Source organism: Labeo rohita, chromosome 1 (assembly GCF_022985175.1).
Source record: "Labeo rohita strain BAU-BD-2019 chromosome 1, IGBB_LRoh.1.0, whole genome shotgun sequence".
In the NCBI taxonomy this organism is placed as follows: Eukaryota; Metazoa; Chordata; class Actinopteri; order Cypriniformes; family Cyprinidae; genus Labeo; species Labeo rohita.
Window position 1 is genome coordinate 31,061,163 of NC_066869.1, and position 11,331 is coordinate 31,072,493.

Consider the following 11,331-nt stretch of genomic DNA (forward strand, 5'->3'; position numbering starts at 1 on the left):
CTTTAATTGAAAGCAGTCCTTTCCTTTCATATTTTGATGGTTTAAGTGAGGTCAGTAAAAAAAAAAAAACAAATAAAATAACTCCACATTTCACTTTTGGCCACTGTTGGGTTTGGTGAGGTTAGTGTCACAATATTTAAGACCCTACTTACTGTGTCATCACTGGTGCATTGCTGCATTTTTCCAGTTTTTCAGCAAAAAAAAAAAAAAAAAAAAATCCTACTTTAATTTCTGCAGTTAGGGCATTGATTTTTAGAGTGGAAGAAGTCTTACTTGGTCAGTTACAAAAAAAATGGACCATCTTGATGATCAAGTTTGTATCATTTTTATCAACTCTATATCATCATATAACTCCAATGCATAATATCGTCAAGTGTGTGTCTCCTCTTTGCTGCCATCTTGTTACTCCTATCTAAGTTGAGAGACCTCTCCAGCTCTCTTAAATAATTTAGGAGCTGAGACCTAATCTTAACACTTAGGAACCTTATTGTTTAAGTCTAGGAATAAGAGTAAAGTTACGTCATTCTTATAATTTTGACAGACTTAAGACAAAAATTTTACTCTGAGCAACTTCATACATACGGCCCCAGAAGTTTCATCAAAATCAGACAGTGTATGCAACAGTTATTAAACACTTCTTCTTTTTCATTTCTCGCCATAATTTTGTCACTTCGCTACGGCCAAATTGTTGAAAATATCTGTGGCCTCCTGTAGCCTCCTGTAGCAGTTGTAATAGTTGCAGTTGAGTCCCTCAGTTGTCCTCCGCGTGAAAAGATGGATCTCAAAATCATACAGTCATTGTAGGAAGGGGTTCAAATACACAAAAATTCTGAAAAGGCAAAGAATTTGTGGTATCTGAAGGAATCTGAAGAACAGTGGGCAGTTTAACTGTTCAGGACAAACAAGGGACTCATGAACAACTATCACTAAACAAAAACAAACAAAAAAAAAACACACAGCTATGGATAATGCAGGTAACAACACAATATTAAGAATTAAATGTATGTAAACTTTTGAACAGGGTATTTTTTTTGTTATTGTCTCGTGTGGACTACATGTAAATGTCTTTTTATGAAATATCTTATTCAGGTGAGTACTAAATAAAAAAAAAAAATAACATGCGTTTTTTTTATGATCCCTCTTATTTTGGTAAAATTAACATTTTACAGATTCTTCAAGGTGTACATAAACTTGATCTCTACTGTATGTAGGCTAAATGGGTTTTTGTAATTCGCTTGCAATATCACAGCATTACGTGGTCATGCTGATTGGTAGAGCTTGTACTACAGACACTTTAAATTAAGCCGTGTGTTTTTCAGTATGTTTGCTTGACCGTATTTTATTATTATAATCAACAGTCTGCAATCTATAGAACTGTGTGCACGCGTGAGACATCTACATGATCACTTGAATTTTTTTCCTTATAAAAATGGACAGAGTAAGATATCATTTGAAACTATTTGAAACATTTCTTTTGTGTACATTCACAATAGAAACAAAACATTGTGCTATTGTAAAATAAAGAAAGCAAGCAGGATGCTGCTTTCTGAAGTTGTGGATCGCATCACAAAAATGAACTGAAACTGCGTATAGGCTACTACTTGTTGCAGTCTTTTCTTTCATTTTGTTAATTTAAGTAAAAATAAATTTGGCATGTAGTCCTATTTATTAGTTTTACATACAGGTGTGCATGCGTGTGTGTGTGTGTGCATATATATATATATATATATATATATATATATATATATATATATATATATATATATATATATATAAATATAAATATAAATATGTATAAATGTATAAATATGTATAAATGTATAAATATATAAATAAGAGTTTGGTTCCAAAACGCTATAAATCCATTTTGATTAATTTGAAATTAGCTAGATGAAAACCACTATTTTCTGTTTCAAACTTACACATAGCATCTTTAGGTTATAATGACATTAAAAATTTAAATCCAGATTTTAATTTTCAGAGATTTATTATAAAAACGGATTATTTTTTCCCCCCAAAATGCAAAAAAATCCATCGTGGCTCTACGCTTACTTTTCTTTTTAGGAGCACTTGTGCTTCTTACTTAAAAAAAAAAAAATTTAGGAGCACAGTCAAAATTTTAGGAGCACCTTCTAATCAATAATAAAAAAAATCAGATCAAAAATTTGCCTTCCCATTATGAGGTGATATTTGACTCCTTAAAGTGAATTAGAGGGGAATTTTGTTTTTACCTTTGTAATGGCATTTTTTAACTTTCTTAAAAGTATGTCATCTTTTATGTCAATTTTTTTTTTTTTTTTTTTTTTTTTGTAAATATATTTTATAAGCTTTTTTTAAATTTCTAATTAAAACAACAGAATAAGAATAAGTTACCAATCAAATGAAATCAGTATTAACAAAATTAATTTGTACTACAGAGGTGGCACAGAAGAACACAAAAGTGGCTTGTAGGTGTATTTTCATATGTTTAATGAGGCTCAGGGGTGGCATGCGTGCAATCAAATTCATAAATTCATGTTGAGATGAATGTTTTAAGTATAACATTTTGAATATAGAAATATTAAATTATTTAAATTACTGAAAAGAAGATACTTTAAAAATAAACTAAAACTGCCAGTAGGTGGTGGTTTTAATTATACTGAATCATATCATTCATTTGAGTCGGACGGCTGATTCATTCGGGAGTAAAGCAAGTGACTGGCCATTTCTCAATACCAAGTACGCAAAGTTCGGACTTGCGTCCTTCGTAGTTTGACTTGGGAATACGAACTCCTGAGGACGGGAGGACGCAAGTCCTATAATTCTGCAAATGGAACAGCAGCGTACTTGATAACGTCTGTCAGCTCGCCTTTTCTACTCCAGTTATCTTCACTGTATGTATTACAATAAGACGAAATATGATATCAACCACCACTGCCTCTTTTCGTTTTCATTTAAACATATTAATAGCTGCAAAAATGTCGTTCAGGGAATGTACAGCATTACAGTGAAACGAAATATTATATCAAACAGCACTGCCTCTTTTCTGTTTCATTTAAACATATTAATAGCAACAAAAATGTGGTTCATGCAACGCGTACACGCATTACAGTAAAACGAAGTGATATCAAATACCACTGCCTCTTTGTTTTCTTAAAAATATAAACTACAACCCTCTTTTCGTACTCACTTAAAAAATAAAACATATTAATATGTGATTTAGGCAATATGTGCACTGTGTAAAATACATCTTTACTCTATGTATAATAAAATGAAACATGACAAGCACAACTCTGCCTTTTTTGTTAAATGTCAGTTTTAATGAACAATATTAGCCTTTATAAAGGGGAAGTATAAACTATAAGAGACGTATGTAATCGGAAATGAAGACAAAGGCAAACAATTTGGTCAAATGCATGCTAAAAAGTCAGCGTTGAATTACGATTGGTAAATAAATAATTTATGAAGCATAACTTTGTCCTCAAGCAAAACGATATGCCCTGGAATAAATAATAGATTCATGAGACCAAAAATTAGCTGTTAGATTTACCCAAAACGAATTATACCTCTTGATTAACCACTACAGAGACATCAGGACCGGTGGCAAACGTCAGATGGACTAGCCGTGGTGAGGCTCTTTCTGGGGGATACACGACCACTGAGCACCCGGTGTTCGCCTGAAATTCACATCTCTGAAATCGGCGAAACAAATTTTCAAATAGGCGTGGTCTTCGTAAATAAACCGCAGGTTTGAGTTTTAAACAACGACATTCTTGCCTGAAATACTCTTAAAACTACATTTCATGACACAATAACAGTAATATTTTGAAAATTATGCGTGTTTTCCACTGATCTAAATATAATGACTGGATCGCTCATTGCGTTCTAAACTGCCGTTAGGCAGTGAAGCCACCAGAAGTGTTCGATCCGCCATCTTACTATTCCCTACCGGCAGAGAGCACCATTGACTCAAAGCTAAACCGCTGACCTTAAATCACCCGATTTAAAGCGTATCAGTCACACAGGACTAGTTTTTAGGATATGTGTACGTAAATTAATTTTCACTTAAAATGTTATTTGCAATGTTTATCGTCTTTTCGAGCAGGATAAGCGATGTTTTCCAATCGTTCAGGTGGGTGTGTCAGCTGCGCACTTCCCGACACAGTTAAGTTAACTGATCCAACACAAAATAGATTTCTTTACGTAAGGAATTATGCAGGAAATATTAAACATGAACATATATGTGGTATTAGTATCTGAAATTGATTCGAATATACATTACAAGCCTCTTACTATATTGCTCTATGTTGTATTAAAACTCAAATATTGGAAATAAAGCTTGATGTCTTTAAATCCGTACCATTATGTAATTAGTCAGCGTTATTTCTCCAAGTTATGATAGAGCAACTTCTATTTCAAACTCTTAAAGATCGCGCAAATTCTGTTACTTTAAGTGCCTTAAATTACATTATCTGACAACACCTTATTTTGGTTACCTGATTTTGCTCAATTTCGTCAATAAAAATAGTCTGAAACAGAGTCACATCTGAGCTACATCTCCATTCAAACACAGCTGTGTTTGTTTATGAATGAACGTGCGTTTTTAAACGAATCTGAGTCATTGATTCAATTACCCATTCGTAAAAAGAGTCACTTGCTTCTCCTGAATGAATGATTCAGTGAAAAAATCAGTGACTTACCGAAATCTGCTGACAGTTTTAGTTTCATTTTTAAAGTTTCATTATATCTTTTTAATTATTTACATCATTTGATATTTCTAAATTCAAGATGTTATATTTAACCTTTTTGCATTATTAACGTTTATTATTAACATTTGCCTCAACATGAATGTTATGCAGACTGAATTAACAAACGTTTAAATCATTACCTGCTTCAAAATGATGTGAACTAAATCATTGCTAAAACATGCATTTAGCCTGTACTAATAAAATCACTGTAACAAAACAGCATAAACAGTGATTAACTGTACAAGGCAAATTATATGTATGCAAAGCATAAATGTTTATTCAGATTTCAGAATGAGCATTTTGTCATTTGTAAACATGGTGAACGTCCAGTGTTTATCATGTTCTTCTGCTGTTCGCTCCTGTAATGTATATAACCTTAACTTTTTAATAAGCAGAGGGAATTCCAGACATTAAACAAATAACCGTTTAAATACTTAGAGCGTTTGCGTTGTGAGAATGTACAATGAGACGTCAGATATGAAAACGCTAACTGGTTAGGTGATGTTTTCTCATTAAAGTCGTATAATTTCCTATTCATTCAATAGAATGTTTGCGAATACTAGGGAATAGCAATATGGCGGCGCAGTGGCTTCACTTCTATGACGTCATGAGCTATCCAGTTCTCCATTATAGATCAGTGGTGTTTTCACCTCCGCCATTAACGCTCGCTGATTGGTGCGAAATGCATTCTGGGATACATGGCTGCCTCAAATTCGCACAAGTCTCCTCTTCATGCATCCTTGATAAAAAGGGCGGATATATATATATTCTTATACATATAAACATATATACGCGCAACAGTTCTCAAATCTGATTGGCTGATAAAAGTGCGATATTAGACTGATATCAGAACTCCAACTAGTTGCCTAGCAACTTTTATGATGGCTGTTGTTGTTGTTTATTAAAGCAGTAAGCCCCAAGAAGCTGTGGTTTACATTGAATTCATAACAGCTAAGGGGCGTTGTTAGGCACAACGTGAAGCGGAGTTGTTATAAATTCACTGTCAACCACGGCTTCACAGGGCTTATTGCTTTCATAAAACGGTAATTTCATATACGTAGCAAGGCAGTGACTTTTTCCACTGTTTGCGCTGGTAGCAATGCAGTGGGGAATGGAGCAGGAATCCGTTTCAACAGCCTTGAACATAAACCGCTGTAGGATGCTGATCTCCTGGAGCACCAAAGGGTCCTAAGATCTGAAACACGCAGATGTGGGCCTGTAGTAGGTGCTGAAGGTCCTTAGCTTGGAACACGCAAGCAAAAGTACCTGCAGTGACGGTTTGCTCGCCGGAGCTTAACCTTGTGGCAAATGTCTGTTTGTCTTCTGCTTCTCTGGGCTAGAGACTCAGAACTTGGTCACTCCACTGGATGGAGACTCAGTATGTGCTGCATCTGTTGTTATCTCACTGGATGAAGACTGATCATTGAGTATCTCTTTCCTCGCAGGCTGGAGGCTCAGAATGTGGTCGAATCTGTTGCTGCTGAATTTGTTGTTGTTAGGGGTGCTCCGATCAGGATTTTTGAGGCTGATCGCCGATCACAGGAAGCAGTATCTGCCGATCCGATCACCGATACTGATCTTTTTAAAGCATTTTATTAATCATGTAGAATTATTTATAGAGATACTCCAATCAAGATCTCATAATAGTTTGATCATGCAGTGCATTTATGTTTTTAGAATTGTGCTTACACTTGCACTTAGCTTACACACAGCACAAGTCTGATTTCCACAAACACATTTATCCATTATTTTGATTTCAAATCAAACATTGTTATTGAAAATACCTTTTCAGCGTATTTACCACAAACAATGCGCTGTCAATTTAATTCTGCGTGTGCAGTACAGACTCCGTGTGGCAACGATCTCTTCACTGCTGCAGATACACCGCTTCTGGAACGCACTACTAGACCGCAACCGTGTGCAGCTTGAACGCTTGAATCCGTTTGCATGACAGCAGAAAAAATACGCACTGCAAACGGAGGTATGTGAACGTGGTGTTATGTCTTTATGCTTCAAGTGTGCATGAGCGCCCAGTCTCCAGGAGAGCGTGTGAGCGCTGAATGGTTAAACACTGGAAATAATTAAAAAGAAATGCAGTTTACTTTTTACTTTTGCAATGATGCGACACTGATTCTATTGTGCAAGTAATAATTCCTGTGTCAACTGTGCAGCTTGCTTATAGTCAGATGCGTGGTGGTGATTGGAAGCCATTTGCGCACTTTCGAGAGAGAAAAAGAGAGAGCGCGCAGTCATTCACTTCTGCTGTTTGTGAAATTACGGCTCACATAAGGTTTTTAAATTACTTAAGTTATTTAATGAAGAAATATGAATTGTACCTCACCTTCAGCACTGTAATTGTTTTACCCGTGCCGAAAAGCACCTGAGACGGTGCCGCTGCATGTCATACCAAACCTCTCACAGCAGGCGCGTCATCAGCTTTAGATCGGTTTATGAGATCGGCCTTTTAAGAGACTGCCGATCAAACATCCCCAAGGGACTATCGACCGATAATGAACGGTAGCCGATCAATCGGAGCACCCCTAGTTGTTATCTCATCCTTAGGGGTCACAGACTCAGAACAGTGTAGCAGTTATTGCCTCTTCCCTTACAGGGCTTAGACTCAAACCTGGTATCTGTTAGTCTCTCTGGATGAAAGACTCAGAACGGTGGTTGATCTTTCGGGACTCAGACTCAGAACAAAGGTTTTTCTGCTATTGCCTCACCGGATGGGAGACTCAGAACCGGTTGTTTCTATTGCCAACTTCCCTATAATAAGGGGCAAGACTCAGAACTTGTGTATCTGTTAACATCCCCTGGACATACCGGAGACTCAGAACGAGTAGTGTCTTTTGGAAGGGTACGTTTATACCCTTCCATTGAGGAGGAGATTGAAATTTGGCACTTCTACATTTCTGTGCTGTGATTAGTTGGTTTCATCAGAGTGGGGTAACAAGTGGTGGCCCACCCTTCTTTCTGTAAAATTTATTTGCTTAGTCCAAATACAAAGTTAGAAAATTGTCACTGAAGTTTTACCAGTGCATTTCTCACTGTCCAAACCACAACCAGAATGCATTTGCAAATGTTACGAAGACATTAAGTCCAAACATTATGGAAAAAGATTGATCATTTATTTGTCCATTAACAGGTAGTCCGCCAAGATCCAATCAAAATGTAGCAAATCTTTGTCCACTATTGTGAAAATTTGATCACAGGAATAAATTAGATTTTAATATATATATTAAAATTAAAAAAAAATGTTTTACATCATAATAATATTTCCCAACATTACTGCTTTTGCTGTTTTTTGTTAAAAAAAATAAATAAATAATAATAATAAAACCTGCGCTGGTATCGGATCGATATCGGTATCAGCAGATACTTAGTATTTTTGGTATTGGTTTAAAAAAGGTTCTGAAAAGTGGTTTTTAGAACAAATACAAACTGAGTTAGGTATGGTCTACGGTGCTTATAGGTACAAGGAACATCTTTGTATATATATATATATATATTTTTTTTTTTTGAAATTGCATATGTTTCTCTACTGTTTATCCAGAGACTCCCGTTCACAGTGGCTCCTCCTCTCCTTTGCCCTTGACACCCAGCAGGGATTGCACTGGAGGGCTTTTCTCAGGGCTGGAAACCCAGAGGAACTACGAACTAAATGAGGTGAGTCCTAAACCCAGGTGCAAGTCTTGTTTTACTGTCTGAAGTAGAAAGGCCCTATTAAAATTTAAATATAACAAACCCATACTGTACTTTATATAGCTTTAAAAAGTGGTGAGTGGAATGAATGCATTCATAATTTATCATTGAAACTAGACATTGGTTGGTTTTATTCAGCAATTTATTAATAGATAAAAAAAAAAATCAACATTTTCAGTAACACTTTAGTATAGGGATTGATTCTTACTGTTAACTAGTTGCTTATTAGCATGCCTATTTATATCATACATTTTTTTATCAAATATTAATCTTATTTATTATTAGAAAGATCTTAGTTATTATGGCAATGCAAGTTTTGCATAAGTGTTTTTTTTTTCTTTAATTGCTAATGTGACCTTTTTACAATGGAACAGGTTGTAATGGAAAGTTGATTTTTGCCTATTTGTTTTAAACTACAGTTCAAAATAAAGGTTCAGTAAAGGCAACTAGTTTACTGGAATGATTATACGTTGTCAGTAAAAAATTAAGGAAACAAAGCAGTAAATACTAAATGCAGTACAGAAATCCATTTCACGTGGCATATAATTGGGATTATTAATGTGTTTGTTAGTCTAGATTATGAAATGGCAGCTGATAGCACTATTTTTAGTCTTTTATGGTGACCAGCAAAAGTTATGTGTGGCTCCCTGATAATAGGAAAAAATGTGTTTCTTCAAATAGAAACAATAAGATGACTTTAACCAATTAAAGCAAAAAAAGTAAACAGTATTTGTTAAAGATTAAAAATACATAAATAAATACATTAAAAAAAATAAATAAATAATAATAATAATTGGTCACAATTTCAGTAAAGCACTTAACAAGCACTTAACAGTAGTCAGAAATCACCAAGAGATACTAAATAAATAGTACTAATATTATAAATACTATGTTAATTTATAATGTATACTGTATAACCAGAGGTGTATTAATAAGTTATGGAGACTAATTTTAGTGCGGTAAAACAGGTGAGTGAACCATCCCCCATGTCACCATTTTTCCAAAAAAAAAAAAAAAAAAAAGTAATTCCAGTAATAAGTTGGAAACCCCACTAAACGTAACAATACAAAATCACTGCAGTCTCTGGTGCTAGGATAGCTAGCATTTATTAAGAAGATTATTAGGTTATGCTGTGGTGTCGGAATTGGTATTGAGATTTTCTCTGGTATTAACTATTTCAGTTTTAGTATTGTGACAAGCTTAGCTGCACCAATTCTCTACAGTTAAACACTGTTTTTGTATTGCTGCACTGTTAGAAGTAGGATCTGTACTTAAAGGGATAGTTCACCCAAAAATGAACATTTGCGGGCAATTTACTCTAAGACATAAGTGACTTTTTTTTTTTCTTGAGTAGAATAGTATAGAGGATTTTAGCGGAATTAATGAAAAAAAAAGTCACCCACATCTTGGATGGCTCGAGGGTGAGTACGTTAATGGCAAATTTTAATTTTGGGTGAGCTATCCTTTTAACTCTGCTCTGGTGCAACACCACTTTGTATGCCTATAGCCTAATTTTAAAAAGATAGGTCTTTAAATCGGTTCACCCTTATGTAATTGTCTTGAGGTTCTGAGCTGGAGATTGACGCCAGATAACTACCCTCAGAGTGACCAGCTTCCCCCTCCTTCTTACCTCTATGGCGCTCAGCACCTGCTCCGGCTATTTGGTGAATATTTTATGTTCTTTTTTCTGTATATAAAAATGTTGTCTTAAATTAAAGGAATTATACTTCAAAATCTTTTTTTTTTTTTTTTTTTTTTTTTTTTTTAGTTAAACTTCCAGAAATCTTGAGGAAGATGCACATACCAGAAAAGAACCTGAGGGCACTAGTGAAACATTTCGAGCTTTTCCTCAGGTGCAACTTTATTTTACCATTGCATGCACATGATTAATTTGAGTGCACAAATACTTTATGTAAGCTAAATGTGTGAAAGGTAGTTGTAAATCATTGTTTTGTAGTTTCAAGGTGATCATGCTGATCACTTGATAGAGAAGACAATTTGATCTTGAAGGACATCTCAATTCTGTAATTAAGAGGTGCGCAGATCCGATGTTCAGTATTGGTATTGCTCTGATGCTGGCATTTTCTGCCGAATCGGGGTATCGGTCAGACGGGGCTGATCCAAATCCGATATTATGCGTATACTATTCTATGTTAAGCCCCACAAAAGCCACAAAAACATTATAAAGCACAATAAAGTTTTCATGCACTATTTTCCAAGTGTTCTGAAGCCATTTCGTAGTTTAATGTGAGGTTCAGATGAATATTTTAGTCAAATTCACGTAAACTCTTCTCTCCGCTGCGGCTGTCTGTCATCCTCCATACAGCATTCAAACTGCGTGTCGTGTTCGGTTACGACAGTCAAGACGATAAAACTCTCTCCACTAGGGCTGCACGATTAATCGCACGATATTGTGAGGCGCGCTTAGTCAGTGAAGCCGGTTCTTTGATTAGTAGTAAAGCTCCATCACGTGCGTTCAGCTGGAGCGGCAATTAATACACAGAGCCGTAAATCACTGACAAGCTACGCCAAATCGCGCTCAATCGCATGCGATTAATCGTGCAGCCCTACTCTCCACTGTTCCTGTTTTGCTTCATCTGTAAATAAAGATCAGTGGTTTTGCATAAAATTACTTTATCTTGCTGAAGTTTTGTGCTGTTTCTAATTTGTGTTAATTTCTACCGGGTGTCTGTTAGATCACAGCACTGGAGTAGAGACCACTATGAATTGTTCTTCACAAGCACAGTAACTGAAATTTTAAAACTGTTAAAATAAAAGGCTCTAACTAAAACGGAGCACTGCGTGCTGTGACTTTTATCTGTGACAGTAGTCTAATGTTAACTAAATAAATATGCCCACCTCAAGCACTGGTTAATACTGTGCATATAATAGTGCATATTGT

The 11,331-nt window shown here is 35.4% G+C and overlaps 1 protein-coding gene across 3 annotated transcripts in view; it reads left to right on the plus strand.

The window, feature by feature from the left end:
• Positions 1-11,331, plus strand: part of LOC127168755 (male-specific lethal 3 homolog) — a 91,661-nt gene that overhangs the window by 55,478 nt on the left and 24,852 nt on the right. For all 3 annotated transcript variants that reach the window (XM_051115819.1, XM_051115827.1, XM_051115835.1), the window contains exons 10-12: positions 8,281-8,393; positions 9,994-10,093; positions 10,198-10,282. In XM_051115819.1, the coding sequence (XP_050971776.1) occupies positions 8,281-8,393; positions 9,994-10,093; positions 10,198-10,282 (298 nt within the window). The remainder of the gene's footprint in view (positions 1-8,280; positions 8,394-9,993; positions 10,094-10,197; positions 10,283-11,331) is intronic.